Source organism: Hippopotamus amphibius, chromosome 4 (genome assembly GCF_030028045.1).
Source record: "Hippopotamus amphibius kiboko isolate mHipAmp2 chromosome 4, mHipAmp2.hap2, whole genome shotgun sequence".
Taxonomy (NCBI): domain Eukaryota; kingdom Metazoa; phylum Chordata; class Mammalia; order Artiodactyla; family Hippopotamidae; genus Hippopotamus; species Hippopotamus amphibius.
Genome location: NC_080189.1, coordinates 130,687,087 through 130,700,918, shown reverse-complemented (window position 1 = coordinate 130,700,918; position 13,832 = coordinate 130,687,087). Strand labels below are relative to the sequence as shown.

General features: G+C 38.2%; 1 protein-coding gene across 1 annotated transcript in view; it reads left to right on the top strand.

Moving 5' to 3' along the window:
- CUBN (cubilin) overlaps positions 1–13,832 on the top strand; it is a 275,207-nt gene that overhangs the window by 231,799 nt on the left and 29,576 nt on the right. The window contains exon 59 of the mRNA XM_057731754.1: positions 1,632–1,849. Coding sequence (XP_057587737.1) covers positions 1,632–1,849 — 218 coding nt within the window. The remainder of the gene's footprint in view (positions 1–1,631; positions 1,850–13,832) is intronic.

Below are 13,832 nucleotides of genomic sequence, written 5' to 3'. Positions count from 1 at the left end.
AGAAAAATGATGACAGGATATCAAATAATTTAAACAGGTTTTAAAAAAATAAGCTATAATAAACCCACCATAAAATCCTTAAGAAAATCTACTACGAAGTCTTAGGAAGGCTTGCTTGTTTGGGAACTCTGGAAATAGTTACTTGAAATGGCAGAGCATAAGACCTGGATTGAAGTATTGTGTTTGGGAGCTGTATTCAATATCCTGCAATAAACCATAATGGAAAAGAATATGAAAAAGAATATATACATGTAATTGGATCACTTTGCTATACACCAGAAACTAATACAAAACATTGTAGAAGGAAGGAAGGAAGGAAGGAAGGAAGGAAGGAAGATAGAAGAAAGAACGAAAGGAAGGAAGGAAGGAAGGAAGGAAGGAAGGAAGGAAGGAAGAAAGAAAGAAAGAAAGAAAGAAAGAAAGAAAGAAAGAAAGAAAGGGAAGAAGAAATACTGTGTTAGGCACTGAAAGAAAAGTCAGGGATGTATCTGTCAGGATAGGTTATAAGTGGTAACGAACAACCCCAAGGCACAGTAGCTTAACTCAAAAAGTTTATTTCTCACTCGTATGTGTGTCTAACGTGGCCTGACAAGGAGGCTCCTCCTATCATGGTCACTTAGCCGCCCAGGTTGATGGAAATTCATTTCTACGTTAGCTTCCATGATCATCACTGCAGTGGAAGGCAGTGTGGAAAGTTGAGTAGTAGTTTTTAAAACTTCTTCCAAAAACAATATGCATGACTCCTGCTTACATTTCTGTGCCCAAAGCATGTCTTAAGATCACATCATACCTCAAAGTGTGTGAAAGACAATCCTAGCAAAAGTCAGGGAAGCTGAGAGCTGGGATGTGGGGTGACATGCCTGTGATGACCACAGTGGTCTAAAATTTCTGGTTATAGCAGTTAAATGAGATTCTTTCCTACCATTGGTTTTTTATATTTTTTATTTCTTTTATGAGGAATAAAGTATTTCATATTCCTGGTTTTCAAAATCACAATATCGATCATTTGTTGGGTCTGTCTTTTTTTTTTTTCAGCATCTACTATATGCCAGATACCATAATTTGGTTTTTACATTTTGTTTCCGTTAACCTTAGAATAAACTCCATTTTAAAAGAGGGAAACAGGCTGTGAGAATGAGAATTAAGCTGTGATTCTAAAACCAGCATTTCTTCCACTCTATTATATTAGCATTCTTCCCATAAATAAAGAATAGGATAATAGTACCACTTGATCTCATAAAAATAACAAGGGAACAGAGTAAATACCATATTTTTAATGAGACTGAAAAACTAAAGTGTTGCTGAAATGACAAATAAGTATCAGTTCAACTTGTCAAAACTTAACGTCCAATAGACTTTAATATGTAAACTCCTGGAAGTCCAGGACTGTATTTTACTCATCTTTATATTCCCAGAGCTTACCACACTCTGACTTACTCTAATCTCTCAAAAACGTTCATCTAAACTTTTAAACTCATCTGTAAAATAGTATATTGTTTCTAATGTTTCCTATCAAGTGAATCTTGGATGCTCTGCTGTTAGCCTTTGTCTTGTTGTTTTTGTTTGTTTGTTTGTGTTCTTGTAAGAAATCCAAATGGAGAATGTTAGTATTAACAAGGTTCATTTCACAGGTTCAATGATTTTGCTGTGGTTCCCTCTCCCTCCTGCTCCCAAGACTACCTGGCAGTTTATGATGGTTCTAACATCAGTGATCCCCTTCTTGGCAAATTCTGTGGTTCCAAGCTTCCACCAAGTGTTAAGAGCAGCAACAGTACTATGTTCCTGGTATTCGAGACAGATTCGCTTCAAACAGCAAGAGGTTGGAGGTTATCTTTCCGGCAGACATTGGGTAAGAACTTTGGGCGGCACATACATCTATTTTTCATGACTGTTACTTTTCTGCTTGTTTAACATCTTTTTCACCTGTCTAAAGTTGCTCTTCATTTAAGTTCAGGGGAATATGTCACATAAAATTTTGGTTTTATAAATTACGGATGATGTATTTTGAGTTAAAAAAAAATCACTCAACTAATGTTGATAAATAATCCCTCTAGTATTTAAAGGCTGCCTACACCACGATCTCAAATGAGACCTGAGTTTCATTTTATCACCCATGGAAATGGTAGAAGTTAAACCTATGGGTAGCAAGGGCCAGATCAAGAAAGAAGGCCTGGTGGCCTCTGTTGACTTTATTCCTTAAAATGGTGAAGAGCCTGGGAGAATTTTAAGTAAAGAGTGCATGGCCAGCCTGGACTTCTGGAAAGGTCATAGTGGTAGCAGGTTGGAGGAAGGCTTGGGGGACCTATTAACCTCTGAAGGAAGAAACTTATCACAGAATTCCAGATAAGAACGGTGGAAGGCTCAAACTAACACAGCGGGAATAAAAATAGGAGGAAGGGTGGAAATCTCAGAGATATTCAGAAAGCAGAGGACTTTGGAAGTACAGTGTTGGGAACTTAGTGCTTGTTACACGAGGGCAGGAGCTGAAGATGACTTCTTATGGGTGACTTGTTGGACACGGGTGCCTTAGGAGGCTAAAGTGTAGGGAAGAAATATTATCTTGGGTTTGGGTCATTTTGGATTGGAGGGCCTATGAGATATCTTACTGGAGAAATATAGGAGGAAATTGAAGCTAGAGAAGCAGTTTGGGCAGGAGGTAGTGGTCAGGGAGTCATCGAGCGTTAGAGGGAAAAGCTAGCTGAGAGGATCTATCAAAAATAGCACCCAAGTACAAACCCGTGTGTGTGTGTCTGTGTGTGTGTGATTTTCTGAATTAAATACGTCTTAGAGAATATTTTTGTTTAACACAAATGATGTTTATTGTAGGACAGGGAACAAAGAAGACCCAGTCTTCGAATATCCTATAAATATTTTTTGATGATATCCCAGAAGCTATGACCAAATGTTTAAGGGTAGGAATGGTGAGTGAAATAAAGGGTAGGGAGAGAATATTTGGAAAATATTTCTAGTCTTGATAAATCAAAATTTGTGCATATGAAAGATGGTTTGATTCAAGATAAATTTGTTTCTATTTTATTTTTATTGTGTTAATCTGCAACATTGACTATTTACTAAATTATGTATTTGTAAATCACAGTAATATTACGAAATTAAACATTTTCTTTTTTTTCTTTCCTTTAAAAAAAAATCGCACCCCCACTGCTTCTGAGAAATAATTATCTACATAGATTAACTCAGAACTTTGAATCCTTTAAAATATGAGGTAGCTTCATGGGGCATCCATGGCACAGTCTAAGGTCATTTATACTTGACTCTGGGAAGTGTTTTGATTCTCCCATTTGAATGCAGAAGTGATTAATGTTCTGAAAGCAAACAGCTCACAAAACGAATCGCTTACTGTGAAGACTCGGAGAAACCTGGCAAGTTTTCTCCAGTAAGAATCCCGGCTCACTGTTCAAAGTCTTTCCTCCTCTCTACCCCGTGCTGTGGCTCACCTTCAGCCCTCTGAGAGAAAGCAGAGCTCATCGTCACCTTCTTTACATTTGGGGTGTGATTTCTTTCATGCGTTTCCTGAGGGACGCAGTTAGACATTTGTGTTTTGAAGGCGTCCCAATAAAACGCAGCCATCGTGTCAAATTGTTTCAGAAAATCACTTTACCACCTACCCTACTTAGCTGTATCAACGCTAACTTGAAAGCAAGTCTCATGGGCAGACAGAGGGCGTTGCATTAATAGAATTGCCTAAGTGAAGTGGCATACAAAACACGGAAGGCTGTTTTGAAAGAGAAATTAATTTTCCTTTGGAGATTTTTACGCGACGGTACTCGTCTATTCGTGCCTTTAGCACAGACTTTAGAATCAAATGACACATAATTGCATAGCTCTTGCTACTCGCTTTCAAGTTGTTTTCCTTTTTCCTAATATATTCTCCCATGACCAATGAAATCATCCTAGAACACTCCACGTGGTTGTCACCTGCATGAAGCTTCCAGGTTAGCAGTACTCCCTAGCCTCATGAATTACGATGTTTTTCTGAGCTACAAAGAGACATTTTCAGAGTGAAGGTGACTTTACTGAACTGAGGTAGCACGGGAGGAAGAAGTCATCAAAGGCCCTGCCCGTCCATAAGCATTAGACATTTTCGGTCCATAACTATTTTCCTCTGGTCACAGTTAGAGAGAGAAGAGGTTTACACGCAGAGAGCAGAAATGGGGTTTCCGTCCTTGCCAGCAGTGTGCTACCTCTGCGTGCCTTTCACCTCTTCTTCACGTACAAATGCTGTCGGCCACGTGGCAATATTTAAGAAGTAATTTCAAGTAATCTTTAGTGGTAATTTTTTTTTCACTGATCACCCAAGTGTTATGATTTTGGACTGTTTCGGTCTTACAAACCTTTCAAGACCACACATATAAATTCACTGATCGTGCCGCATAGCTTTTCACTTTGGCTTGTTTTTTGTTGTTTATGGTGAGGAAAAGGGGAAGAAACAAAGAGTGCACTGAATTCTAAGGTTTATTAGACTCTTTTTCTTACAGATGTAGATAAGAAAACTTAAACTTGGCTAATAAGATTCACTTTTCACCTCAATCTCGCCCACTTCAAACTGGCCTGGGCATCCTGTAAAGAGAGAAAAAAACGACGTTAAGGACAGGACCGTGAATTTTTGTTTCCAAATAGTTGGTTTCGCCTGGAAAACAGTATATTCTCTGAATAAATCATGGCTGTGAAGGGGAGACCGTTTTAGTCTGCAACATCTCAGTTTAGCTTATCTTGACCTAAACACTCGCGTTTTACAGATGCGCTGTTTCAGTTCCACACTTGACAGTACTTTATGTACATTTGCTTTAATTTTTCAGAAGTCAGTGAGGCACCACCTCATACTATTGTATGATCATCAGGTAACGTCCCCTCAGGCATTTGTTATATCTGTATCGCTAATGGGTCAGAACAAATTTGGGGGAAATTTCCCCTTAGTTTGTCCCTAATGAATTATGTGGTGAAATCAGGTCTCCTCTTTTACGGAACTTCTGCAATGAACGGCCACCTGCACGGGATGGAAGGTTAGGAGAAAGTAAGGCCAGCACTTCCCGGGAGCTGATACCTACCTGAGAAGTACACCTGCCTTCCCGCTTTCCCCGTCACTCCTCCCCGACATGAGGAATTGATCCCGGATAATTGATAACCAGCAAAGTAGGCATCCTGGGATCTGTGAAACTCTGAAATTATCTGCAGAGCTGAGCATTTCTCTGGAGAGAGTAGGCAGCTTTTACTTGATCGTCAGTGGTGTCTGTGATCCTGTGAAATTTAAACAGCCGTCGGTCCAATGGACTTGGCTGAAGTGGACGAACTCCGCAGTGCAGAACCAACACCAATGAGCAACTGTTATTCTGTCCGCTTGTGCTGGTTGAGAGCCTGCCCCTCCCTCACCACCAGGGTCTGTTTCAGCTCTGCCCGTGCTCACCTGTGTCATTCACAGAGCATTTCAGACCTGCGAACGTCTTTTTTAAGCCATGAAAGCCCCCTTTTCTTCTCACTGAGCTGGTCTCATGCTGGAGTGCTGTCCAGTCAGTCTGTTTTTGACGTGCTCATCACATTAGACACGAAACTTCTAGATATAGGATTAGATCAGGGATTTAAAGTACATTTATTGACTGTGTTGGACCATGGTCACTAAACTTGTTTTCTTAAGTAATATGTAACACTTTAGCAAAATGTCAGGGTCAAAAACTGAACTTGGCCCAGTTAGGTTTGAGGTTTGTAGGCATTTGAATCAGTGGGTTGCCAAGGAGAGAGTAAAGCATGTCCCCTTCAGGACGACATGTCCTAGAAGGACAAGGCCGTCGCCCTGGAGAAGATGGCCGTCTCAGGAACAATGGGACATCAGTGACCAGAGGTTCACGGCACCAGAGGCTTTAAATCCTGGACCAGTGACTGAAGCTCCAGACCCCTGCTGCCACAGCCCCTGGGCTGAGCACGAAGGCTACTCTCTGCCCGGGGTGTTTGCCACATAGAGAACAAGTCAGGTGGCCTTAAGGTCAGACTCACAGACCTTTGCTATGAGACAAAGGCAAAAATACCAAAGCACATGTTTAACAAGGACAAAGGTGGAGACCTGCCCAAATGGGCAGAGCTATAGACCAGGGAGCAGGTGGTGAGACCAATGGCTCTATTACATCCTTGCCTGGTGAGATGCTTTAGAAAAGCCCTGTAACATTTCTGAGCTCAACTTTCATCCACTAAAAGAGATCAATTTGAAATATTACTACATTCCATCTTTTAAGAATGTGATGGGGATGCAGTAGGTAATTTCTATAAAGTATCTTGGATGTCAAAGAGAAAGACCGTTGCAGACCAGAAAGTAGTATTGAAGACCTGGGCTTCCACATGGCTCCATGGCCCACCCTGCCCTCTCTCTAAGGTGAAGGAGAGGAGACAGGGGTTATTATTATCAACAGGACCACCCCAGGGTGCAATGACTTCAAGTTGTTTCATACTCACTATGCACTGAAATCTAACCAGCAAACCCTAGAGCATGTTTTATAACTTAAAGCCAAAATCAAAAGCTAAATTCCAATACAATTCCAAGGCCTAACAGACACCTAGCACGTAACTGTTACTCCATCAATATCGGCTCTATGAATGAATTAAAGGATAAATGGATCAATTATGCTTACTTTATAATTACATTATATTATGTGTTATGTGTATATGTTATACATTATATCTAGATTCACCTCATTCTCAACATGCAGTCATGGTTCATACAGTTCAGCTCTTACTCGGGTTGGCAAATTGGATGACTTTCATCCTTAAAGAATTAGGAATACAGGGTCAGACTCAGCATTCAGGTCATGTGTCTGGTCTCTGGATTTTTACCTGCTACCCTAACATCTGGAAACTGTGTCTCAGACGTGCTACAGGAAGACAGCTGGCAGTGGTGGGAAGAAACTGAGGATGGTTGAACAAGAGTTGACTTGTGAGATAGGAGAAGAAGGAAAGGTACGCAGAGAAAGCTGATGCCAGTCTGGGGCCCCAAAGATGGAAAATATAACCACAACAAATGGAGGAAAGTGTAACAACATATCAAATTCAGACTTTTGCTTCTAGTTATTTTTAAATTTCATAGTTTTGGTGTTAAGTTTGGACTTTAGGAGGCATTCTAAAGTTCTATGGCTAAACGTTAAAAAAATAAACTTAAGAACATTCAACAAACACTAAATATCGATGTGCCTGTGTCTCTGTGGTGCTTCCTAGCAGCCTGATACTAGCTGCCAGACAACATTACGTTTAAAAGTACAATTGCAGTAAGGTAGTTGAATTACAAAGTGATTAATGTCAGAAGTCACTGCTCAAATAACCCTCAGTTTAGCAATAATGGGGATACTACTCGAAAGCAATGTTGTCTGTTCTCTTAATGTCATTTGCTGCCTCCGATGAAGTCTGACAACGAGATGAGCTGAAATTGTAAACCCATTTGCAGAAAACTAGACTAAGCTTATTTCTGCCCTTTTTAAGTCTTGTAACTTTCACTGGTGATTAGGCTTCCCTTGGGAGATGATGCCACGAGCAAGGTTATCTGCAGTTTCTTCTTTGTGGGTTTTATTGACATGGGTTTTTTGCTGAGCCGAGAATGTGGGAATATGATAAAGAAACCAACAATTGCTTAGTTCACCAAAGCCTTACAAAAGCAAGTAGGCGAGAGTAAAATTTCAGATCAGCCAAAAAAAAAAAGGAAAGGTTTTTTTATAAAAATATATTCCAGTATCAGTCTGTGCTCTCACCCCACCCTCCTCTTTGAATGACCAGATTGCTGCTCCTGGTCTTGAAGGATAGAGGTGTCATTGGGAAAATGCGACCAGGTGGTATTGTGAAGACCAAGCTAAGTGATAAAATTGAATTAATGGTAAATTATAACACAACACTTTGAAAAACATTGAAATGAACAAGAAACTGGGAAGCAATTATTCGCATAACCTAAACCACACCAGGCCTCTTAAAAATGCAACTCATCAGACAACTGGATGTTCGGGATTAAACTGTGTATAAGCGTAGATTCCCTGTAATAATCATTATCCTTATTCACTGGACCTGGCTTTGATGTAACGTTTCCAGGAACATAAAAGCAGACTGTCAGCAGTAAAGACTGGAAAAAATCCTTTAGTTGTAAATCAGTTGTTTAGAGATAAAACATTATCAGGGACTATGTTTTTCTCTTCATTCTGAGATGTGAAAAATCTGTTACCTTTGTGTGGTAGCTTTAATTTCAGCTCACCCCAGGTGAAAGTGTCATGGATGCCCTGCAGGAGGGGCTTTGCATGCATTTTCTCATCTAATCCTCACAACTACCCATGAGACAGGGATTATCCCATTTTACAATAGAGGAAAAAAGAGATGAAGAGATTAGGCCATTTGCTTGCAGTCAAAGAGTTTGTAAGAGGTAAAACCAAGCTTGGAATCAGGTAGGACTGTCTCCCAAATTCATCCTTTTCTAATCTGCCTACACCGCTTTTGTAGAGATCAGTAAACACACTCAGGATGACAAGAAATTCTAGGGGTGAGTTTTCTCGAAGAAAAGTCACTTTTCTTATTCTCTGGGGAGATAGAGCTGCTTTTCTCCATTCTCATCTTCTCGATTGACCCTGCCTGCTTTCCTATTTGTAGCTAGTCCTAAATGGTGTAGTTAATTTACTATTACTGTATAAATATTGCACATAACTATAGCAGTCACTGTTTCCTCCTTCCCATAAGGAAAGAAAAAAATATTTTAATAAAATATACTATTTATAAATAATATATTATCGCATAATTATATATTTATACTGTACTTATATTGATAATACAAATATATTTTTGTATTATAAATATACGTAAAATATATATTTGTAGTATTTATATTTTAAGTAATATTTATATTTACAAATTATATATGTATGTATAAATATACACACATAGAGTAAAAGCCCATTATCGTTCTAATGTTGACAGATAAATGTCATAATCTATCTTAACAGCTTTGCATGGCATAATAGAAAGAATTAGCGCAATTATGTGGAATATAATTCCATTAGCATATAAGGATAATACATTTCTATATAACAAAAATCTCTAACCCCAAATTATGGCCTCCAGCTCAGTAAAATTTCTTAAAATTCTAGCAAAATTAAGGAATTTGGGCATTTTTTAAGCTCTTCATTGAAATATAATTGTTTTGCACTGTTGTGCCAGCTTTTGCTGTACAACAAAGTGAATCAGCTGTATTTATACATATATCCCCACATCCCCTCCCTCCCTCGACTACTTCTCACCCTCCCTATCCCGGCCCTCTTAGTCATCACCCATCATAGAGTTGATCTCCCTGTGTTATGCAGCAGCTTTCCACTAGCCATCTATTTAACATTTGGTAGTGTATATATATATGTCAATGCTACTCTCTCACTTCATCCCAGCTTCCCCTTTACCTCCCATCCCATGTCCTCAAGTCTGTTTTCTACATCTGCATCTTTATTCTTGCCCTGTCACTAAGTTCATCAGTACCATTTTTTTAGATACCATATATATGTTAGCATATGGTATTTGTTTTCTCTTTCTGGCTTACTTCGCTCTATGTGACAGACTCTAGGTGGATTCACCTCACTACAAATAACTCAATTTCATTCCTTTTTATGGCTGAGTAATATCCCATTGTATATATGTGCCACATCTTCTTTATCCATTCATCTGTTGATGGGCATTTAGGTTGCTTCCATGTCCTGGCCATTGTAAATAGTGCTGCAATGAACATTGCAGTACATATTTCTTTTTGAATTATGGTTTCCTCAGGGTATATGCCCAGGAGTGGGATTGCTGGGTCATATGGCTGGGCATTTATTTTTATGCTGTAATCCTGATTGGCATTCTTATATATTTGAGTTTACAAACTCAGGGAACTGAGTCACAAAGAAATTAAGTGACTTGCCAGGGTCTCTTAGAAAATCTTGAGCAGAATTGGAAAAATAATCTCTGTCTCCACTAAATGACACTGCCACCAGAGTCATAAAACTTAAATATCGGTAGCACAATGTGCAGCCTAATATATCAATAAGAACAACAAAACGACCCCGTGCCCTTGTCTACATTATTAAAACCTACTGGATACTTGATCTGGTGTGATGAACTCACATCTTTTCTAATGCAACCTATATTGTGACTATTGAATAGCACATTGCCGTTAATCCTGCTCTCTAAATAGATCAGCTTCTAATTTTTGCTAGCTTTTGACTTTGCAATTGTCAAGGATAAGAAGAAGTCATCCTTCTCCATAGTGTGCTGCACATTAGAGTGTCTGGAATTTTACAAATTTTTAAATTTGCTCTGCCTTCTGAAATCCAACACTTGGAGATCAGATTTTCTTAAGTAATAGACCTAACATCATTTATAATTGCACATTTTTAGCTAAACAGCCATTTCCCTCCCAAGAAAAACTACCCCTTTGGCAGTGTTTTAAATCTTTTGGCGATATTTTTATTGTTGTTCTGCTGATTGTTTCTTCACAATCAAATATGCCACAAGAGTCAACTAACTTAGCCTTGAAACAGGTTAGTAAATAGGACTAAAAAATTGGTCCTATGCCTGCATATATATAAAAAAATATACATATATATACAGACATACATACACAAGCACACATATATAATGTGTTTATAACATAGTAACAACTTTATACATCAAGGAATATATTTAATCCCAAGAGTTCCCCTATAAACTTAGACTAGAAAGTGAAGATCCATCTGGTAAGAACTATCTATACATTTCCTGTGCTTTCCTTAACTGCTTATTCAGCAGTATTCACCAGCTACTTACTACTGCAGGCAATGAGCTTTTCTTTGGGGATGCAAAAATGAATTCAACAAGGTCCCTATTTTTGAGATGCTTACTCAAGAGTCAGCAAATAATTGTAAATTCTGTACGATAAATGCTTTTGTGAGAGGTATGTGCAGAGGACAGCAGAGGCAGAAGAGATCTGAAGTTCTCTGGTGTTGAATAAAATAAAAAGAACACGGGAAAAAAAAAGTTTGAGAAAGCATTGCAGAGAATGTGAACCCTGAATTGTAGTTAGTGGTTCATAAACGTAGTGCAAGCTCTGAAAATAGACTTTCTAGGTTCAAACTCAGTCCTTATACATCCCCACAAGTTTGACCTTGGATGTTACTTATCCTCTTGATTTTCTCATCTGTAAAATGAGCCCACTAGTAGTAACTACCTTGTAGGGTTGTGGTGAAGATTAAACTAGAACATTCCCTGACACTTATTTAGCATGCAATACATTTTAGCTGTAAATATTAACTTGGAAGGCTGAGAAGGCATTCATTGGGAAAGCAGGCACTTCATGGAGAAGAAAAAGCACGTGCAAAGTTGCAGAGGCATCCCATTTCAGAGGCCACAGACTGACCTGCACGTGGTTACTAACACTGTAGGGTGTCAGGTGGAGAACAGTGGGGGCTGAGATAGGAAAGACAGGCAGGAAGGAGGTGGACGTGGAGGGCTCTGCATCAGATGCAAATGGAACCATGAATTGTCTGGAGGCTGGAGAGCACTGTGATCTCATCGGATTTGGATTAGCACGTGTGAGGATGAGGTTTTGAAGTAGGGGCAGCATGTTAGGCAAGGAAAAATTGGGACAGTATTGCAGTCATTTAGGCAGGGGGTGAGAGCAGTGACAGTGTGAAAATAAAGACGGAAATTGAAAGGAGAAACACAATGCAGAATCAACAGGAAACAATAGTCTTTGAACAAGCAATTGAGGGAAAAGGAAAACATGATGATCCTAAGATTTCTGGACAATATCTTGGAATACCACTATCTAAAGATAAATTTACAGGAGAGGACCAGGTTTCATAGGAGAAAATAATAATGTTTGGTTTTGGTATGGAGAATTTGGTGCCTTTAAGTCATCCAGCCAATGTTCAGTAGGTAGTCAGATATGAGAATTAGAAACTCAGTAGAAAGATCAGGGCTAAATTTTGGTCTTATTTTACTTTGAGGCAATGTAACGTGTGGCACATATACATTTAAAATGATTATACCTTCCTGGTGAATTGACTCGGGTCATTCTGCTAGGTCTTTTTTTTTTTTTCTCTTTAATGTCTGCTTTTTCCAATTTGGTATAGCTTCCCTAGCTTTCTTTCAGTTCATGGTATATTTTTCAGTCTCTCCACTTTCAACATTTCTCTATCCCAAAGAATGTATTCGGGTTTTGTTTTACTTCGTCCTTCAATTGGAGAGTGTACCATTTTACATCTAATAAAATTACTAACATTATTGGATTTAAATAGATCATTGTATCGTTTTCTGTTTGTTCCATATGTTCTTATGTTCCTTTATCTTTTTTCCTTTTCTTAATTCCATTATCACTCTCTTCTAAAAATCATTACTTATATATTGAGTTACTCTTAGCTATTACCTTAGAGATTATAACATTCACCCTTGAATCATTAGAATCTAATTTAAAACTACTCCTTTTACCATTATCATGATAAATACCACATTTTAAATCCATTAACCCACTTCCTGTCTTCTGTGCTGTTAATATCAGTTATTTACATTCTACATATGTTTTAAGTATATAAAACATTTTTATTGTTTTACACAATTATTAATTATGTATATTTACCATTGCTGTTGTTCTTTTCTTCCTAAATTTCTATGCTTCCATCTGGGATCAATTTATTTCTTTCTGAAGAACTCCTTTTAGTTGTTTTTTTGTTTTGTTTTGTTTTTTAATTGCAATCTTCTGGTAAAAATGTCTTTTGGTTTTTGTTTTTCTGAAAATGCCTTTATTCTGTCTTAAATTTTGTGGGTTTTTCCCTCTGAATATAGAATTCTGGTTTGGCAATCATTTCTATTCAGCTCTTTAAGATGCTATTTCACTGTCATCTGTGTTCTATCATCTTGGTTAGAAAGTCACTGTAGAGTAATTTCTGTGCTATCCATACTTTGGGACCCGCTCACCCTGGTCATTCCAGTGTGGAGTGTGTTTTTCTACAGTGAGCTATCACTGTGTGTGTGTGTGTGTGTGTGTGTGTGTGTGTGTGTGTGTTAATTTTTAGCCATTCTGATAGATATGTATTAATATTTCATTATGGTTTTAATTTACGCTTCCGTAATTGTGAACAATTTTCATGTGCTTCCTTTTTCTCATATGTATATCTTTGGTGAAATGTTTGTTCATAATTTTTTCCCATTTTCTAATTGGATTGTTTTTCCACTGTTGGGTTTTGAGAGAGTTCTTCATATATTCTCAAAAGTAGTCCCTTTTCAGGTATATGGTCTGCAAATATTTTCTCCCAGACCATAGCTTGCCTTTTTGTCCTCTTAACAGGGCCTTTCTTAGAACCAAAGTTTTTAATTTTTATAAAGCCCAGCATATCAATTTCTCCTTTTATGTATGGTGTTTTGATAACAAGATTAAGAACTCTTTACCCATCCTGAGGTTTCAAAGAATTTCTACTTTGATTTTTTTCTGTAAGTTTTATGGTTTTACATTTTTCATTTATGTTTATGATCCATTTTGAACTAAGTTTTCCTTAAGATCTGAGGTTTAGGTTGGGGTTAAATTTTTGCCTCTGGATGTCCAATTTCACCATCACCATTTGCAGAAAAGACTCTCCTTCCTCCATCGAATTGCTTTTGCATCTTTGTAAATAATCACTCAGACATATTTGTGTGGACCTATTTCTGGGTACTCTCTTCTCTTCCATTGATCCGTTGGTCTAACTCTCCACCAACATCATACTATCTGGATTCCTATAGTTGTATAGTAATAGGCAGACTGATCCTTTCCAATTTGTCCTTCTTTATCAAGATTGTTTTAGCTATTCAGGAGCCTGTGTCTT